The 22019-nt window shown below is 43.5% G+C and overlaps 1 protein-coding gene across 1 annotated transcript in view; it reads left to right on the top strand.

The window, feature by feature from the left end:
* The first annotated feature begins 6011 nt into the window (after positions 1–6011).
* Positions 6012–22019, top strand: part of LOC134454664 (large neutral amino acids transporter small subunit 4-like) — a 51301-nt gene continuing 35293 nt past the window's right edge. The window contains exons 1-4 of the mRNA XM_063205818.1: positions 6012–6205; positions 8392–8625; positions 18277–18520; positions 20373–20428. Coding sequence (XP_063061888.1) covers positions 8466–8625; positions 18277–18520; positions 20373–20428 — 460 coding nt within the window. The 5' untranslated portion in view covers positions 6012–6205; positions 8392–8465. The remainder of the gene's footprint in view (positions 6206–8391; positions 8626–18276; positions 18521–20372; positions 20429–22019) is intronic.

Genomic DNA, 22019 nt, shown 5'->3' with positions numbered 1-22019 from the left:
ACACAAGTGAATAAAAATATGGTAACTTAAAACTCAATTATATAACTATTTATTGGATCTAAACTGATTCTCCTTTATTCCTTCACCCACTTTGTTCCTGAACAATAGAGCTGACCTGTGAGGTCTCATGCCTACAAGTGCTGTTCACCACTGACAGGACAGCATGTGATGGGGGTTGAATGTGCATTTTTGGATGATTGCTGAAACAATTTTGTCTACCTATCTATCTATAGTACTAACCCCTAGTAGCCTATCTATCCTTTTTATTAAAACTATGGTCGCAACACATAATTGCTCATTGTTGGGACAATTTTAAGTTTTCAGATTCTCACTAATTTGGCTCAAACACTGCCCTCTGTTGGACTATGGTGGCAAACAAGATCACAGTGGTTCCAAGTTGATTTTTTTGTGTCTTCTTCTTCTTCTTCTTGTTATTCTACTTTCTATTTTTCTGTAACGCAACCCGATGGTAGATTGCCTGGTTACCGCTAGACGATCTCACAAGTAAGATCAGTGTCTTTCCGATCGGAACGATAGTGCAAAGCAGCTGCAGCATGGGATTTCCCAGGCTAACTGGTTGATGGGATAGTTACAGTTAAACTTACAACATGTAGGCTACCAAGTGGCTCACATGCAGTGGTCATCCAAAAAGTAAAGTTTTAAGTATGACAACAGACATTAATAAAACATGTATCAGTTCCTGGTCATTTAAGATTAAAAGGTGGTTTGAACACTATCATACCTACATTATTACCCATGTAATGTAATGTGATTTAATGTCATACCACAGCAGGTATTAGTAAATTCCATTGATTAGGTTATTCTGTATAAATTGGTCTCTGAATGTTGTGGCACACCAGTGTGACTAAATGTTAAGATGTGATAATGGCATCATACACAATACTTTTTCATTAATTTTAGACTAGCAATATTGTGATCATAGTTGGTACACCAGAGACGGTCCATTATGAAGAATTAGAATAGATTAGAATTAAAACAATTTTTGGGTACACATGGCTCTAAAAATTAGGTGTAAATTTTTTTTTACTTCTTTTTGGATATTAAAAAGACCTTTTAGTTCATAAAAGGAAGTCCAGTTAACCTAGGCTACTTCAACTAAACCAGAAAGAACACAGGAGGAGGTACTCTTAGTGAATGTGTTTAGCCGGATCCCACCGCACTCTCGATTAAAAGGTGCCAAACATAAACAAAGACTGTGTAAAATTGAAAGAAAAAATGTCTGCACACTTAAATCCCCTTTGTGAAGAAGAAGAGGAAAAACTACAACTCCTACTACATTTGGACTACAACTAGTGCAGGTGTCACTGAACACCTAATGAGTCCTAATTGATAAGTTTGTTTGTATGTTCCATTTGTAACTGAGCCCTGAGGAAGGTCAGTAGACCGAAAGCTTGGCCTCTTATTAAACACAAAGGGGATTTAAGTGTGCAGACATTTTTCTTGCACTCTTAATTTCAATTTATTTGTTTAGGGGGAAAGCCCCTTGAGATAGGATATCTCGTTTTCGAGGGGGTCCCCAGGACAAACAGTACAGTACAGAAACAAGAACAGATACTAAAACAAAATACAGAAACAAAAACAGAACACTGATCAGGACAACACTTTCACACATACAGTACTTTCACACAAAGTCTCCCCCACTCCCACCCTAGAAAGAATAACATTAGGTCAAAACATGGCAGTATTAAGCCTACACACTTACAAAGTATAATATGCAGTATGTAGCATACAGTACAGTAGTACTCAGCACATCAGCATTAGACATAATCAGACACCTAATCATAATAATTATTCAAAACATTGACATGTAGAGTTCTCCTGTAAGTAGGTAAAGATGGAGAATTTGAATGAGTGAAAGGAGGCTATGGATCTGATATGCCCCGGCAGACTATTCCAGTCGTAGGGCGCTCTAAATTTAAACGCCCGTCTACCAATCTCCTTTGTAATGTTTGGCACCGTGAACGTGGGGTGTTCAGTGAGCCGTAGTCTATGGCCAGGTCTATGTGAGATTAGATAGACTTTAAGATATTGGGGAAAGTCAAGGTACACACATTTAAAGATAAACTGATACCAGTGAAACTGTCTTCTGGCTTTTGGTGATAGTACGTTCAGGGAGTCATACAGTACACAGTGATGGGTCCTAAACGGACATCTAAGAACAAATCTACACAAGTTATTATAGGCTACAGTTAAAGGTTTCAGATTTGAGTCTGAGGTGTTTTGGTAAACAACATCAGCATAATCTAACAATGGGAATATTAGTGATTTAACGATTCTCAACCGTGTTGGTTGAGAGAAGCAGTTTATTGATCGATACAATAAACGTAGACAGTTATTAATCTTTTTAACAACAGTGATAATGTGATGCCTGTATGAGAGTTGTGAATCAAGCCATAGTCCTAAATATTTAAATTCTTCGACTTGAGCCAGTATTGAACCATCAAGGAATTTAAGAGAAACAGAAGAGCCTTGGGTACGTGATGCTGATCTGGTAGGAAACAACATGCAGTATGATTTTTTTGTATTCAGTAGTAGGTGGTTGGACTGGAACCAGTGTTGCATGGCAACAAAGTTAGACTGTAATGAGGACTGGATCTCAGAAACCAACACATTAGATGTGTATATCACAGTGTCATCAGCATATAAATGAATATTACAGTCTGAGCAGATTTGAGGAAGGTCATTTATGAATAAGGAGAATAAAAGTGGCCCCAAGGAAGAACCCTGAGGGACACCCTTCTCCATTAATACAAACTGAGACAGAGAGCCATGAAGGGAGACACGTTGACGCCTGCCATGGAGATAAGAATTGAACCAGAGAATCGCTTCCCTAGAAAGGCCTATTGCATGTAGTTTGTCTAGAAGCAGGTAATGATTAACCATATCAAAAGCCTTGGAAAGATCAATGAATATGGCACCCATCGACATGTTGTTGCCTAATGCAGATGATACATCATTAGTAAATTTAGTTAGGGCAGTGGTAGTAGAGAAATTAGGTCGGAAGCCAGATTGATATGGAGACAAAATAGATGAATCATTAATATATTTGAATAATTGTTTGAATACTAACTTCTCAAACACCTTTGCTACGCTACTAATAATAGAGATGGGCCTATAATTATTGGGATCCTGGGGATCCCCTCCCTTGTGTATTGGTGTAACACGGGCAGATTTCCACATTGGTGGAACCACACCGGTGGATAACGATAGGTTAAATAAATCGGCTAAAGGAAATGCAAGTACATGAGAGGCAACCTTCATGAACCTGACCTCCAGTCCATCAGGATCCATTCCACTGCCAACCTTTAAGTCGGAAATTGCCTGCTGGACATCTGTAGGATATATTGTCGAGAAATCAAAAGAGCTACCTTGCATTTTACATGAGCTTAGATATGAAAAATTAGAGCATTTGGTATTGGAGATGCTGGAGAAATGCTGGTTAAATGCATCAGCAATTGCAGTGGGATCGCTAATAACACTGTCATTGAATTTAATTTTTGTAGGCATGTTTTTAGAGGAATTATGAAGTAAGGAGTTAAGATTTTTCCAGAACTTTTTGGGATTGCTAAAGTTACTAGACAGAGCATTTTTATAATAATTTGATTTAGCGTTCCTTGTTTTAGTTGTACAGATATTTCTTAACTTTTTATAGGTATTGAAATCATCTTCATTTTTTGACTGTCTATACTTCTGCCATGCAATATCCCTCTGCTTAAAGGAGTATATTAGATCAGTGTCAACCCAATCGTAAATGATGGCCCTTTACCCTAACTGATATCCAAGGGGCATGTTTATCAATGACTTTAATGACTTCAGTGTAGAAGAAGTTCCAGGCATCCTCAATGTATGGTATAAGATGAAGCCTGTCCCAATTAATGTAAAGTAAGTCTTGATGAAGTTTTCTGCATTAAAGTGTCTCATTTGTCTCACTCTGATGAGCTTGGGGGGCAAACGAGGTAATTTAATTTTCCACACACAGTAAATCATAGAGTGGTCACTAAAGCAGTCTGATAAAACACCAGAGTCAATAATTATATTGGCATGAGTGACCAGGATCCAGTCCAGTAGAGACTTAGACCTATCAACAACCCGCGTAGGTTCAGATATTAGTTGAGTCAGGTTTAAACTTTCAAAATAATGTCGATTAATTAGTGATGAGTGGTCAATAATAGTGTGGTTAATATTAAAATCACCAAGGATAATCATCTCATTAGAGTTGCATACTGAATTGATAGTGTTACCAATACACTGTATTGACTCGGCCACAGAGTTTGGAGGTCTATAAATATTTCCTATAATCAGTTGCTTATTAGTGTGAAAAATAACTTTAACAAAAAGACATTCAAAGTGAACCGGTTTTTCATTTGGGATTACAATATCAGAAAGTAAAGTTGAGGAGACATAGGTAGCAACGCCCCCACCTCGGGAACCTCTGTCAGCTCTGTACAGAACATAACCATCCAGTTTTACTTCCTCATCTGGAATTTCATTGTTCAGCCATGTCTCAGACAGTGTGATGACACTCGGATTATTATACACAAGCCAGGACCTTAAGAGATCGACCTTATGTGTCAGACTTCTAATATTAAGATGAATTACAAATAGGCCTTTACCCATGTTGACTATTCAGGGATAATGAAAAAGAGTGAACGGCGCTGGTGTACATATGGGGAGGAAGAGAACACACTCGCGCACACACACGCACTCGCACACGCCCACAGACCCCCCCCCCCCCCCCCCACACACACACACGTACACACACACAGACACACAGACACACACAAACACACACACACACACACACACGACAACACAAATACCAACATAAGGGGCCATGGCATCAGAAAATGCAGGATGCCTTCAGGTGCTGCCCACTAATAACTATTATGAAATGAAGAAGCTGAAACTAAGCATTACAGTCTTACACTTTTATTGTCCTAGTTTCATATAATATGCTCTCCACAAGCTTAGTGAATGTAAAATATATTTGACTAAACTCCTTTGACTTGGATGAAGACCTGGATGAACAGTAATCTTCACAGGCATAGCCAATGCGCATGGCATTTCATGACTTGCCGATTTTTCTGCAACCTCAACTCAGGTAAACATTTTGAACATGGGTCTTCTGAGACATACTCCTAAATCCCCCTTAGATGGCGATGTCGAGGTTAAGTAGGCTCTCCAAAAATAAAAGTGAGAGCTGGAGCAGTTGTCTTCAGCCTGCTGTGAAGTTCTGAATCTGTTGTATTGTGCTCACCCGAGGAACAACGGTCTTGTCGACGAGAACAGTTATTTCCCAAATCAAAATGGTTCAAGAACCAAAGAGATGTTAATGTCATTGCGTTGTGTCGGCCTACCATCCATTGCGTGGCAATCCATTTAAGTGCGTAAAAGCGTTTGGTCTAAATTATTGTGAATCACTTTTGTGTTGATTTTCTCTTGTTGTTTTATTATGTGTGGGTAGACTGAAAACCACCCTGACTCAGACACTAGTTTACCGAAAGCATAGGCTAATAAAGCAGATTATTATCAGACTAATTATGAAGTCTTTGTTCCAGCGGTAGGCTGGATCTACCCAAATTACGCACGGAATGAATTCGTGTTCATGTTTCCGATAAGAGCCTTAAACATCAACGATGTTTAAAACAACCCCAATCCTCTGGTAAGCACAGAAAATAGTTGACTTGTTTTGGATATTACACTACACTTACTTTTTACTTCCTACACAGACCCCTACCCAAGCAAGCGCGCAATCCATCCCCGCCTGCGTAAAGCGATTCGACTTTTTGAAAAAGATGGAAAACAGACATCTATCATATATTTATCGTCTTTCTCACCAAAAATAGTTATTGAATGCACATGTCTATTGTGTTTAGCGAACATAAACAACCAAATGTGATGATTAATTATATATTTAATTATTGCTCGTCTCTGATTGGCTCGCATCGTCTCTAGCTCACCAGTCGACCAATGGCAGCGTGGGCTTGTTTGTGCAGCGATTGTACAGTGAGAATATAAATCCAGAAATCCGGCGATGAAAGAGAATAAAGTGATGTATAGAAACCAAAGAGTTAGTGTCAGTATATTTGTATCTGTATGATTTCCTAACGGACACCAGCCGTGCACATAGACCTTCGCTGAGAGGGACATCCAAGGTTTGGTGCGGGATCCCCCAGTCAAGCAGGTAGGCACCGCTCACTGAAGGATGCTTCAAACTCATCTCAGAATGGATGCTGCTGTGTCATGTAGTACTGTATTCAGTCTTTACAAAATCATATTAATACAATGTAGGCTATGCCAATCTATTACCATAGTTCCGCTTGTAGTCTGTGTCACGGCAATATTATTATCATATAATTATAATGATCGCTTCGTTTCCTTTGCTATTGTTATCCTTAGACACGGTGATCCCTGTTAGATCATACATGCAAACTTTGCAAATAAGATGCGTCAGGATTCTTGCTTAAAAATACAAAATGTGGTGTTTTTCCAGAGAAAATCTTGACTAGTTGTTTTCATAGTGCTGTTTCATTGTCTCCCTGTAACTTCTATATGCTCTAACAATAGTACCCATAGCCCATTCACTATAGTGCACCCTAGTGAGCGAATACGTCTTTTGTGCTGTAGAATAACATGCATAAATGACAATGACATTCTTAATATCCATCCTCAAATGCGAGCATATCTACGTCCATAACTGAATTTCCATTTAGATTATAACCAATGTGCTTATGTTTATGAATACATGGCTTAGTAATACTGTAGTAGCCTGTATGCATATGAGTTGAAACAAAAGCCTTTCCTATAATCTCGCTGTCATTGTGTGTCTTATGAATTTGCCATACTCAAATGGTGAATGATATTGTTGTGTTGAGAGTCGCAATTGCTCATTGTTATATGTTGACGTAATTTCGAAGAAAACATCCAACACCGTATCCTATTAGAGCGTCGCCCAGGGTAGGGTTCTGAACTGTTGACAACAGACGCACTTTTTAAGCCGCGCGCAGCCTTGAGCATCTGAAACAGAAGCTAGAGGAAACGCGTAAACGAGGAAGTGAAACGCTAACAAAGTGTCCGCTGTGCTGGCTTGTTTTTGCCAACAGAGATGATGATATTCAGAGCAGGAAGACACAGAACAGCTGAGCCTAATGTGCATGTGAATGGGGGTGGGGGTGTGAGTTGGGTGAGCGTGGGCTACTCCGACATAGGAGATGCAGGGCTGACGATTTATGTCCAGTTCAGACCAGTTTTTGAGCTCCCACAGGATACAACAGCTTTGTCTGTAAACCGTCTACTATTGAACAAAGCGGAGCATCCAATAGTGTCTATTCATAGTAGCCCACCCAATATAGGCCTACTATATTGGTGAATCATTTCCATCCGACAATAGGTGGTAATTCAAACGTTTATTGTCCCAAAATAAATAATCAAAAAATGTATGAAGGGGACATAAAAACATCTATAGGCTATCAAACGTGAATTAGTTTTGTGTGTTTTTGATGTAGGCCTAGGCCTAACAACATGTTTGCAGCATTGTCTGAGGTTGTGTTGCAGAGTGCGTAAACACAGCCACAGCGCATCACTGAAGAAAAATGATAACGGAAACCCTAGACCAGAATCTCGCGCCGTACTGGTTCGAACCGGCTAGATCTTGGCCTCACGTGGAGTCCCTCTTTCCCTGCATTACCAGCAGCAAATGGGAGAGGCCTGGCTTGCCTTATTTGTTATGTGCCACCAATCAGAGGCCGCGGGGCGGGTTCAGCCGTGGGAATGGGTGGGGTTTACAGGGCTGTGCACGCGCTGAGGTAGTATCAGCTGCTGGTTGTTTGCGAGATGTTTTGCACCCAGGCAGAGTCTGAACAAAGGAACGCACTTGGCCATGAAAACAAATAATTATTCAATGCGCAAAACACAAAAATATAATGTTATCTATCCGTCCTTGCAATCCTGGTTAAGATGCACTGCATAAAATGTGCTTTGGCAAAGAATTTGATGAAATCATGCCTTATGAATTAAATAATAAGAAGGCCTGCTTCATCAAATGAAACCATATAGTTTTGATAAATGTCTTTGTGAATGATGTGTATAAATATGAATATACTGTATATAAATATATCATTTGTCTGAATAAACAGTTGTAACCCAGTTGTAACAGCTGACCAAAATCCCCACCCCACTGTTGAGCAGTAATACTGCTTTGCATCAAATCAAATAATAAAATGTCTGTGCTGCACGCCACTGGTTGTGGTGTTGTATAGGCTATCTCAAATTTGTCTTGTACCTGGCTGTCCAAAGCACTCTTCTGTATCCATCTGTGAGTTTGCCAAGGTGGCTTTGTCATTAACACCATGTTTATCTTGTACATTTCAGGCTTGACTTGTACCTTGCTGTCCAAAGCACTCCTTGCACCTCTGCTGTACCCATTCGTGTGAGTTTTGCCCAAGATGGCTCCCTCGCTGCGCACCGCCGTGTCCCGGCGCTGGTGGATGGCCGTGACGGCGGTGATCGAGAACCTCATCTTCTCGGCCGTGCTGCTGGGGTGGGGCTCGCTGCTCATCATGCTCAAGTCCGAGGGCTTCTACTCTTACCTGTGTGTGGAGGCTGGTGAGTACCAAGCCGCAACATCACATTGTATTGCATTGTGTTATACGTTAAGCTGGCAGCCGTGGCCTAGTGGTTAAAGACATGGCCTTTAGATCAGATCACACCCTTCCACATTCCATGTCTGAGATGCCCTTGAGCAAGGCACCTAGCCCCACAGTGCTCCAGGGACTGTAACAAATATCCTGTAAATAACTGTAATTTGCGTTGGATAAAGGCATCAGCTAAATTTAATGTAATGTAAAAGCTGATGCTTTTATCCAGAGATCTATGGTTACTTGGAGACAGGGTATTGGTTACAGCCCCCTGCTCCTAACTGTGTGTGGAGGCTGGTAAGTAAGTACAGTAAGCTGCAACATCATATTACACTTGATGTTTAGCTTATATCCAAAGCAAGTTACAGTCATCTACAGTAGGTACAGGATACTGGTTACAGCCCTTCCTCCTACCTGTGTGTGGAGGCTGGGAAGTAATGCTGTACCTGACATCCAGGGTTAGACTGGGGCCAAAAACTGCCCTGGGCTTTTTTTTTATAGACCAGTCTGTCACACAGCCCCCTTCTTGTCTACAGTACAGTATTATGATTTGACTAGCCCACTGTCTAATTTTAAGATAGGCCAATGGGTCGCCCCTATCTAAATAGAGGGCCGAACACTAAGGGAAAATGTGCAAACAAACATACAAACAAACAAAAAACAACAGCATTGACCCCTGAAGACTTTTCCTCCCGCCGGGAAAATGCTGCTTGCATTACATTACTCTTAGCTGATTACTTTATCCAAAGCAACTTGCAGCGACACAGGTTACAGGCTGTGGAGGATTATGAGGCTAGGAGTCTTGCTCAAGGGCACTTCAGCCAAGGATGATATGGGACTTGACTGAGTGCAATTGCTTCCTGCTGCATACATACACCAGTGATGACACTATGTTTAATTTATGCCATTGCACAGCCATATGCACACATGCAGTAGATTGGCTTTGAAACCAGAAGCTCTTCACTTTAGGGCTCTGCAGTCATCACTCGACTGCAGTATTGCTGAAGTGTTACATTTTCAGTTCTGTTAAAAGTGTACCATTCAACTGTAAAATATGCACACAAAGAGTTGACTGGGGGGGGGGGGGTGATGATAAGGCTCACTGATACAGAGCTATCAAACACCATTTTCAAATTTTTACAATGTGAGTTTACAAGACTAACGAGTAGGTCATCTCAGGTCGTGTGTGTTCACCTTCCTTTTGTTTGAATACAAGCGTGCAAGTGGGTTAAAAATGCACGTGGAATGTGGCGCCCCACAGATAGTCTGACAAAGATGCTAATTCTCTCTAATTGCAACATCCCACCTGCGACGTTATCCTCGTCCACAACAAAGGGCACCCCCCTCGCTCTTTCACCTACTTGGAGTCGCACGTGGCATCCGGCTATGGCCATGGAAATGAAAACACTCATTAATTAATTCATGCTTAAACGCAGGTGACCTAATGCTCTACATGCCCCCCCACCCCCTCAAAACATTGCCAGAGAAATCTTGTCCAGCAGACAGTGAAATATTTTCATTTCCTGAATCACGCAAGCACAGCACTATAATTGAACTTCTTTATTACACATCATTCTTTGTTTCCAACAATCCTATCTCTTCACAATCATTTTATACTGCTGATGATTCATGGATGTGGGTCATGATGAGATTCATATTGATTTGTTTTGGTCAGATATAGTTTTTTTATGTTGAACCAGGAAAATCTGTCGGACAATCTGTCAGACACTAAATGGAGCAGAGCCCATTCTAGGGCCAAACCCCTCGCTTTTGAGGCCAACTGGCAGGAAAAAACAGTATGATAGTTATCAACATGGCTTTTGCAAAGGTTTTAAATGTGCATGAAAATACTACAGCTCTCAATGGTAGGTGTAGACACACACACACACACGCACGCACGCACGCACGCACGCACGCACGCACGCACGCACGCACACACACACACACACACACACACACACACACACACACACACACACACACACACACACACACACATTTGGAGTGACAACATGAAACAAACAGAACTCAGAGCGCATAAAGGATTAGTTTATTATTCGTTTATTAATTTATTTGCATTTGGCGAAAAATGATACACAAATAGTATAACTACTGAATACCAAGTCTTTTGGTTGAACACATGGGAGAAATTGGTTAAAAGGTTTCTGTGCATCCCCACCCCACAATACCTCTGTGTCCTCTCAGTCTGTCCCTGTCACTTCATAGGCAGACAGATATGGAGCCCATGATAATTTGCCAGTCTGATGTTATGAAAAGGTGCTTTTGATCAACTGAAATGTCCTTTCATCAACATCACCATCCTTAGAATCTGTGCTCTTTTGTTGTCTGTCTGAAATCCATCAGAAAGGGCTTCAAACAAAACAACCAAATTGGCTCTCATTGTAAATACTGAGGACTGACACGCCAGTGAAAAATACACTTTGTATGCCAGTATCAGATACCTGTTTGCCTTGTCACTGACATCCAGAGGTGTATAACGTAGAAGTAAAATCTTACTGATGTAAGTACAACACTAGTACATGATCTGACTTTATACACCAGGCACATGAGGTAGATAGGCCTACATTACACTGTATGAGTAGTTATCAGGGCTTGAAAAAAGAATGGTCGTCACACACTCAGAATTTCATGCATTTACATTTAATAAGACCAACTGATGATGAAGGCGTAAGCGGAAACGTTGGTCTTATTGAATGTACCTGCATGAAGTTCTGAGTGTGCGACAACCATTCTTTTTCAAGTTGAGTCTAAGTGTCTGCCATACGCACCTCAAACGGTGTGCGTTTACTGAAACCCGAAGATAGTTATCAGGGCTTGACATTAACATTATTGTTGACCAGCCACTGTGGCTAGTGGTTTTCCTGCATCACATCCCTTTTAGACTTTCTGCTAGCCAGAATTTTGTTGTCAGTTTTGTTTTTCTTGCATTTAAATAAAAGCTATTGATGCAACTACTGTGATTTGTCACACCAAAGAATAAGTTCTGTCAAAATGGCTACTGAGACTGAAATTGTTACTAGCCACAGCCAAGTTTTACCAGCATTTGGCAGGTGCCAGTGTCAAGCCCTAGTAGTTATGCTTTTACTTTATACAACTCTGCCGACTTCTTTTGTGGGATTAATCATATTTGACAAGAGTGATGTTAATGCGAAAAACATCAGGAGACTAGGCCTATATTTCAGTCAACTTGGTGACACTAAGAAAGTAAAAAAAAGGATGAGGCGCACACAAGCCTCAAGCCATTCCCAATGTCTTCAGTAGCCTTTTTGGTTTCACAGTCAACTGGGTGAGCCACTCACTAGGTTTCTGATGTTGTTTTGCTGACCAAACCCACTGGGGTCTCTCATCCAAAGTCACATAATCCCCTGTCCCAAGAGGTCCCAAGGACAAGAAGTCCTCTTTTTAATCGGTTCTTCCTTTTGGGCGCTATACGACTTGCCAATAGTGTCAAGTCGCTGCAAAGTGTTTTCTAATCAGTCTGGGATCTCTGTTGACAGAGGTTTGAGGTTTCACGATGCTCTGTGGTAAGGACTGGGGCTGGTGTGTTTTTGCCAAGTTGTCCCTGTCCTCCGCCGCTAAGTGCTCCATTCATTTATTCATTCATTCATTCATTCATTCATTCATTCATTCATTCATTCATTCATTCATTCATTCATTCATGCATTCATTCATTCCCAGGAATGGGACGTCAGTACAGGACAGTCCTTATTGAGGCACCTACATAGCGCCAGTGAAAAGAAAGACACAAGCATGCCATAATGTAATCTTTCAGACCGCTACCACATTCAAACCACACTCCGCTCCACTTAGCACGTGTGTGCTAGCCACGTCAATGTGGAACCGTGCTTGTGGTATGCCACCCGGTGTGTTCAGTGAGTCACCCCCCCCACACACACACCCAATAAGTTATGAGACAGATATGGGACACACGTGCCATGTCAAGGGGACAGAAAGGACAGCCAGGCGTGCAGAGGTGGTGTGTGAGCAACGCACTTGGCGCCCCTGACTTTGTGTTGTCACGACAAGCTGGTCGGGAGACCTGTGACTTTGAGAGTTTTCATTCCTCACCCGGCTGCCGACCGGCAATGTGTGGTTGGAGCGCACGTGTGAAGTGCGAGGGGCACATTCTAACCTCATTTTTTCCCGCTCCTTTTTGGTTCTTTTTCCTGTTTTTTGTGACTTCTGTTGTTGTTTGGCGGACAAACGACAGTTCGACAAGCGGACTCTCACGAAAGTGCGAAAGAAAGGACGGCAGTTAATCTTTCCCGTAGGCCTAAAAAACATTCCACGGAACTTCAGCTTTCACTAAGGAGGACTTCTTTTTTTGTAATGTTGTTGATGATGGTGGTCAGAACATTTAATCAGTACTGACCACACACATAACATTTCTTGGTCCACATAATGGCAACCACAAAAACTTGTGATGGCTACGACGCCCTTCTTCAATTCTTTCCACTCGATCACACGTTCTCACTTCTCTGATTTTTTTTCTCCCCCTCTCTCCTCCCCTGTCAGGGATCAGAGGGGTCCTTGAGTCAGCACATATTATCTCGCTGCAGCGTCTGAGGTTGACTTCCACAAGATGGGCCTCTCAGGAAGCCCCAAATGTGTCACGGGAGCTATTTCGAACCCGTGGACTTGCCGACTAACACTTTCTGTTGTCCGTGCCGGTCGGTGCCCCACATCCTACCCAACTCCCTTAACACCTCTAGTCTCAACATACACACATGCACATGCACACGTAAATACACACACACACACACACACACACACACACACACACACACACACACACACACACACACACACACACACACACACACACACACACACACACACACACACACACACACACACACACACACACACACACACACACACACCATCACCACCACCACCACCCAAAGCCCCCATCATAACTGGACTCTCAAGTCTGTAAAGCTCTCTGGGGCACCCACCTTCTTAGTAGATTCTCACCTGTTACAGACAGACTAGCACGTTCTGTCCAGTGCCCTACATCCACCCAGTCTTGAAGCCCAGTGCCCTACATTCACTCTCTGAAGTCTTGAAGGCAGCCTCTCTTACTGTAACCTTTCACACATTTACACATACATGTACACTCACATGCTATCTATCATCTCACGTATTACACACAGACTAACACCTTCTGTCTAATGCCCTATATCCACACCATCCTAACACCACCCCCCAACACACACACACACACACACACACACACACACACACACACACACACACACACACACACACACACACACACACACACACACACACACACACACACACACACACACACACACACACACACAAAAGCACACATGTACGCACTCGCATGCACACACATGCAAGCACACATACAGTACGTAAGCACGCACACACACAGACACTCATCACCCAATGCCCCCCCCCCCCCAACACACCCACCCACTCACTCATCACTACTGTCTGAAGTCTCCAAGGCAGCCAACCCCCACCCGCCCCCTCATTACCCCCGTTCGTATTACACCCTCACTCCCACACACACATACTACGTAGAAAGGCTGCACCCAGTTCATGGGATGATGACCTCAATTCTCGGGCACTCTTGGTATTTCTTCAACAAGAGATAATGGCTCTATTGATTAAATTCACTGTGTGTGTGTGACAATGAGTTCCCTTGTTCCACCAAGACTCTAAAAGTCAAAGCAAAAGTCTCTCACCCCCACTATCTGACATCGTCATACCATCCATCCACCAGCACTTAAAAATTAATAACCTCAGCGAGCAAAATTAAAGTGAACATTTCCTCAAACGAATGTGTCAATATTTCTATAGCACATAAAATGTGGGCGCAGCATTTGAAAAAGATTGTCCTCAAGTGAACTCTTTCGTATTAATATCAACCTCTCATATTATATTCTCTTTGCTTTTGTCACTGAGATGTTGTCATATTGAGTCGCTATGGAGCCGGTGAAGCAGCAGCGGCAGCAGCAGCAGCAAGGCAGCAGCAGCAGCAGCAGCAAGGCAGCAACGATTTAGTGGAGATGTCTCCTGATAAGCAGCCAGTTAATTGTGCTATGCTCACATTCAGGGCCGCCGACAGCTCTGCCAAGGCCCTGGACAAAAATCATATGAAAGCCCCCCCCCCTCCTACAATCAGGGCTCTAAATTAACTTTTGTCATCAGCAGCCAAAATAGCTAGTAGATGGTAATTGTGTGAGCCAAAGACACACTCCCTAATGGGTCCAAATGGCTACTAAGTTTTCTTTTCTACCAGCTCAGCTGAATTTTCACCAGTATTTGGCCGGTTTACAGGTATTAGTTAAGAGCCCTGCATACAAAGCAATGTGGACCCGATTCTGGGCTCCCTCTCTCCCTGGGCCCGGGACAACTATCCCGTTTCCTCCCTACAACAGTCAGCTTGCCTGCTCACAGACGTGCGTCAGCAGAAGTGCAGGGAGAGAGAGAGGAGACTTAGATGAGGTAAGACAGATAAGGGGAGCGCGTGAGTGCTGCCTGCAGCCTGGATGGATGGACGGCGCTCGGAGGCGCTTCGGCTTTTCCATATTGACTCAGCAAGCATGGCTCAATAAGTCCTTAATACTTATTCAAGCCTGCACTGACCAGCTGCTCGGCTGTTTGCAGTTGTCTAGTAACCCATTGCTAGATGTGGTAGCGCTGGCCACTGACAGCTTTGGGCAGGCCCAGGACGAAGTCATCTGAAAGAGCCCCCTCCACTCAATAGATAGAATGTTATGAGGAGCTAATCCTGGTCCCCCCCCTCTCCCTGGGCCTGAGACAACTGCCCAGTTTGTCTTCCCATGTCGGCCTTCTATTGCTTGATGCAGTGACTATACTTGGCTGTGTGTTCTATTCTTGGGGGCCCTCTGTCTTTCCTCTGCTCTGCTTGCTATGTACGTTTGGTCTCGGTCGAAGTCGCCAATCGTGGGCAAACACAGTCGGCCGTTGTTGACATAGTTTCTGGCTTCTTTATTCTTCTACCTATGTCTGTTTGCCATCTCGTCTGAAGAGCACACAAAGACGCGGTGTCCTGTTCCTGAGCAAGTTTTTGTGGCCTCGTCACCTCCTACACAGTGTACTCACACACACGCACGCACGCACGCACGCACGCACGCACACACACACACACACACACACACACACACACACACACACACACACACACACACACACACACACACACACACACACACACACAGACGCACACCCAAGCCACTCAATAATATCAGTGTAACTTCTCATACTATTGTGGTGAAGTTACTATTTATAGAGTTGTTGATCAGTGTGTAAAGGAGTGTCATATGCTACAGTATGACGAGACTGGGTGGTACAAGGGGCAGACACTACATACAACAACAGAGTTACTTTTCAAAAACAAGTCACTCAACAAGTCACACAATAGTATCATTGTAACTTCCAGGGCTGTAGTACTCGAGTCCGGACTCGGGCTGTCAGTGGGTGAAGGGGGTTTAAAATGCAACAAGTGTGAAGAGACGAGGTGATCAGGTTAGTCAATACATACGCCACAACAGAGTTACTTTTCAAAACATGTCACTCAACAAGCCACTCGATAATGTCACCGCAACTTCACGGTATTGTGGTGATAGTCCTATAAGTAGCTCTGTTGGTCAGTTGATCAGTTGGGCATTTAAATGCAGCAGTGAGAAAAGACTAGGTGGTAAAGAGCACTACATACGTCACAGCAGAGTTACTTTTGAAAACACCTCACTCAATTCATGTATGTCACTATTCATGGCATCGGGGTGACGCTAATACAGTAATAAATATACCAGCTGGTCAGATAGGAAAGGCAATGCTAGTGCATTAGCGTGAAAACATTGGCCGGTACATAGGAAGTCACTGCGCAACAGTCTGGCAGGTAAGCAAGGCTACTCTGACCATGGAGAAGATCTCATGACGTTTTCATGGAAGTCCTGGACTAGTCCCGTCAGCGTCTAGTCTGAGACTTGCATTTTCCACTAACAGACTAACTGTGTAGGCCTACTTGGTTCAGGTATGATATTACAACCGTCTGTTGATTTGCAACTGTTTTTCAACCTGACCTCATGCCCCGCTTGTTCCCCCACCAATCAAACACTAGATCCCCCCCCCCCCCCCCCCCCATCTCTGAATACAACTTCAGATCACACCCCCCTTCCCACCCAATCCAAACCCATATCCCCACCTATCCAAACCCAGACCCCCACCACACCCAAATCCAAACCCATATCCCCTCCTATCCAACTCCATAATCAGGACCCACCCCCCACCCAGCCCCAATCCAAGCCCATATTCCCTCCTGTGATACCCTAGACCCCCCTCCAAGCCAATTCCAGATTCCTCCTCCAATCTCAATGCCAAGACCCCCCCCATATCCGACTTCCTCCTTGGCAGCAGCCAGCGTCTCCACTTCCATATAATGCAGCTAGCTGGGGATTTCCTCCTCCGCGTCTCATATCTCCAGGGCAGGGATATCCAGAGATGTCCCATAATCCCCTTGGAAAGCCTCTGGAGTCCGCAACCAGTGTCATATCAGATCATGTGAATCTGGTGCGAAAGGCAAAAACAACAAGTGTGCCCCGACTGAGGGATCATGCAAGCTAAAGGCGGATATCAATGCATTTCATACACTGCACCTTGCTCTGCTGGAAGAAGAGCCAAAACGGGAGGAGTACATGCACAGGCAGTGCACACACACAGGACCAACAGATAGTCTGATCATTTATTTATTTATTTATTTTAAATATATTTTTATGGGCTTTTTGGGTCTTTATTTCGGATAGGACAGTGGAGGTGCGACTGAAAGTGAGTGAGAAGAGAGATGGGGTAGGGTTGGGAAATGATCCCGGCCGGACTCGAACCTGGGTCCCCATGGGCATGCAAGCCCATGTGTGGGGGGCTTAGCGTGCTGCGCCACAGCGACACCCATCTGATCATTTATAACGGGTAAAATGTCCTCAATGCAAAATCAGCCATAATCACAGTCTTGATTTTGGCCTACAGTGGTTGATTTCAAGATATGTAACACAGTTCAGGGTGAGAGCAGGTTCACCCTGAACTGTACTTTTTGGGTCCATGCACCTCCTTAACTCTTAATTTCCAAATTCATACCGGGGGGTTGCCAGGCTTTTTTAAACATTTGAGTGTTTTTTCAAGAGCCATAAAATGTTTTGCTCTTTGTCCATGTGAACAACAAACATACCAGATCAATGTGTTAGACCCCCCATAAAAAAACGCAATTGACTTGATATCAAGTCTTGCCATACATTCTGAAAAGACTCGTTTTCAAGTCCTTCAAAGAGCCACTCAAAGAGCTACTTCTCTAAACATGTAGATTCTAGAACATCATGACCAACATCATGACCAAGTTGTAATGTACTGTATTACTCAAGGCCCCATGTAATGCCGTATTGGTGTAGTAATTGAGCAGATATGCTGTCCTATGCATCGATGCATAATGACAAGCAGTGCATAGCCGTCTGGCCACCTATGTGTTAGGAGCAGGGCTCTAAATAAACACCAGCCAACTGGCCAAATGTTACAACTAAAACATTCAAATCGTTCTCTCCCCCGCCAGACAACAGCTCCAGCCTGAACCAGTCCTCTGTGTCCATGGAGGAGGGAGACGTGGATGCGGCCGTGCAGGAGAAGCCCAAGGAGGAGGAGATGCTGCGCCTCAACGGCTGGCTGATCTGCAAGGAGCAGGACGAGATGCTGAACCTGGCCTTCACCGTGGGCTCCTTCCTGCTCAGCGCCATCACCCTGCCCCTCGGCATCGTCATGGACAAGTACGGCCCTCGCAAGCTGCGACTGCTGGGCAGGTGAGAACAGAAGAGGGGTTTTTTTTAATTGAAAGTTTGTGTCTAGTGAGGTTTTTTTATTTTCCAGATCAAGGCCAGATTAAAACTAAATGGCCTGAGGTGGACTTAGATAGAGTCTTTGTTGTCCCCACGGCATCATCATGGACAAGTATGGCCCTCGCAAACTGCGACTGCTGGGCAGGTGAGAAGAGAGGGTGTTTTTTTTTAAAAGTTTGTGTCTAGTGAGTTTTTGTATTTTCCTGATCAAGTCGAGATTAAAACTAAATGGCCTGAGGTGGACTTAGATAGAGTCTTTGTTGTCCCCACGGCATCATCATGGACAAGCTGCGACTGTTAGGCACGTGAGAAGAGAGGGGCTTGAAAGATCTTCTTTTTTTTTAAGTGAGTAGGTTTTTTGAAAGGTCGTCTCTGTGAGAGAATTGTCATTTCTTATTATTATTAGTTCTTATTCTGAGTTCTTATTTCTCTGATCAAGATAAGATTGTGCATTTGTTTAAACTACACATGAATGGCCCGAGGACATAGAGTCTTTGTTGTCCCCTGGGAATCATCATGGACAAATATGGACAGGTGTGGAGAAGACTGTTTGAGGGTTGGCTCAATATGTGCACAAGTGCAGCCCGCAGTGGGCCTTGCCATGGACAAATAAGGACAGGCGAGCCGAGAGATTTTTATGATGCGATAGTCAATGTTAGTTTGCACTGACATACATTTTGCATCTCAGAGGAATATTCATTTAAGGAAGGGCAGGACATGTAACAGCGCATCACATACTTGTGCACATAACTTTTTTTGAAGGCCTTTTGAACATTGGTTTAATGTGAGTACAAGTGCAGCCTGGAGCGGAGAGGATGTTTTCAGAGGGCTTTTAGAAAGTACATGAGGATTTATTTTTCTAATGAAGATGAAATTGAATCAAGTGACTCGAGATGGACACACAGTAGCTAATCTTTATTTGTCAAGTTTTGGCAAAGGACGCGCTCAACTTCTTGGAAAAACGAAAGTCTTTGGGTGCGAGATAGGGGTGCACCCCTTTCTTTGTTCTGAGTACCACGCACTGATGAAGGCTTGATAGCCGAAACGCGCTTGCTTTTTGGACATGGTGGTAATATAAATAAATAATGAGACGCAGTTTTGTGAGTGCGGATTTTTCTTCCTTAATCTTTATTTGTCCCCATCCCATTGAGATAATGACTTCACACATCATGTCGTAGTCCCGTGCAGATATTATGTCACACAGCTTTTAGCATCACAGTTTGAGAAAGTGAAAGTCCTGCCAGCTAATTTTCAGAGCCACTGATTTGCCATTCAGAATAGAATCTTCTTTTGGAATGCCAATGTTGTGATTATTTAATTTTCCGTAGACGATGTGCATGGTTTCTACGGCGTTACTCCTTGGATACCGTCTGCATTCGAAGCGAAGATTCTATGCACATCTAACTTAGTCGCATGCTTGACGTCTGACCGGTCCCACGGAATTAATGGTCATCCCATCAGCCAATCAGAAAAGAGAATACCGTTGCGAAGGCAGATAGTATGACTTGAATAAATCATTTTGTTATTTTTTGGGACCACAGGCAGAAGATATGCTTCAAGCCAATATGTCAGTGACTGCCAGTGACCTTCCCCCACCCCAAACTTGTTTTTTCCTCTAGCTTCTTCACCTGACACGTGTTTCTCACTGGGAATAAGTAGTGATGTGCAAGGTGACCCCTCTGACTTTTTCGCCCTAACCTTCATGTCCTCCCATCACTCTGTCTGACATGTTGTTTTTTGCACTGGAAAGATAATGAGTTTGTTTTCAGTGAGAGTGCCTCCTAACTAAAACATCTTTCTTTTTTTGGGATTGCAGTGGCTGTTTTGGCTTCTCCTGCCTGATGATTGCCTATGGAGCAAGCGACCCAAACAGTATGTACCACTTTTGCTCTCCGTTGTTACATAGCAGTTTGCTGCTTATCGTCTTTAGTGGTTCCCAACCTTTTGGCCTTGTAGTATATCCCCTAAGCCAGTGATTCTCAAACTGTGGGCCACTGATGGGCCCTGAAGGTATTCCAAGCGGGCCTTGCAAATTCATTTTCTAAAAATAAAAATCATATCTTTTGTGTGTATAGCCGTTGATTTACTTGAGTTTTATTGTTTATCGAGTCAGAAGTGGGCCCCTAACATTTGCGTGAATTTGAAGTGGGCCCCAAGTTGGAAAATTTTGAGAACCCCTGCTCTAAGCCTTTTTATCGTGCCATCATGAGAATCCCCTAACTCAGGGGTGTCAAAAACCAGGCCAAAAACAAAATCTGGAACAAAGTAGCGGGCTGAACCCGAAACATGGACTAAAATTGTGCGTGCATGCACTTAAAGGGACACTGTGTGAGATATTTAGTTGTTTATTTCCAGAATTCATGCTGCCCATTCACTAATGTTACCTTTTTCATGAATACTTACCACCACCATCAAATTCTAAGTATTCATTATGACTGGAAAAATTGCACTTTTCATACATGAAAAGGGGGATCTTCTCCCTGGTTCGCCATTTTGAATTTCCCAAAATAACCAGTTTTTGCTGCAAAAATGACTCTACTTGGACCTCTACTTACTACTTAAGCTGGGCTCACACTGTGCGACTTTTGCCCCGATCTGGCACTCGCACGACTTTTTGGGAGTCGGGCCGATTTCTTGGTCAATCGCAGGTCAATCGTGAGTCTCCCATCGTGCAGTGTAGATGGGGTAACAACAAGAGATTTCGCCTCACGATCGTGCAATCGCAGGGTCGCAAGAAAATCAAAACGGTTTGAAATGCTGGTCGTGGCTCGTGCGTAAATCGCACAGTTAAAGCAGTGCTACGACCAGATTTGACACTTCACATGCACAAATTAATAGGGCCGTGCGATTCGCTGTAGAGCGCGACCTCATCTCCACCTCAGGTGCGCATGTTCCCCACTCTGCAGACCGGGGAAACATGCCTGTCGCGTCGTACGATGGAAGCATTGCGCTCGCATCCGACTGTCGGCTCGTGTAGTGTGAGGACGTGAGTCGTGAGTTGTGAACTTTTAAACAGTGAAATTCCATCGTGCAGTGTGAGCAAAAGCTTAAGACCCACGAGTGAAAATATCGCACAGTGTAGGCCTGGCTTTAGTAAACTTTCATGTAAAGATCAAATTTGGCAATAGGCAGCCCAGTTTCAATGAGCAGCATAGTTGCAGTACCTTTTTTGACCATTTACTGCACAGTGTACCTTTAATACTCATAGTTACATCTCACACACACTCTGTCAGCATCACATATGGTAGTTCAAATGTTCTGCACAGATTGTGTTGCATAGGAGTGTCAGCTCTTTCATTGGCCTGTGCCCACTCATATTCCATTTCATGCTCAAGTTCTATTGCTCTATGTGTATACATGATTGGTGTAAGTGGGCCAACTGTAATACACATTTGAAATGATTGTGCAGGCTCCATGGGACAGATTTGGCCCCTGGGCCTGAGTTTGACATCCCTGCCCTAAC

The sequence above is a fragment of the Engraulis encrasicolus genome, chromosome 8, assembly GCF_034702125.1.
Source record: "Engraulis encrasicolus isolate BLACKSEA-1 chromosome 8, IST_EnEncr_1.0, whole genome shotgun sequence".
NCBI lineage: Eukaryota > Metazoa > Chordata > Actinopteri > Clupeiformes > Engraulidae > Engraulis > Engraulis encrasicolus.
The sequence above is the reverse complement of the archived record's forward strand: the minus strand, read 5'-3'. Positions and strand labels throughout refer to the sequence as shown.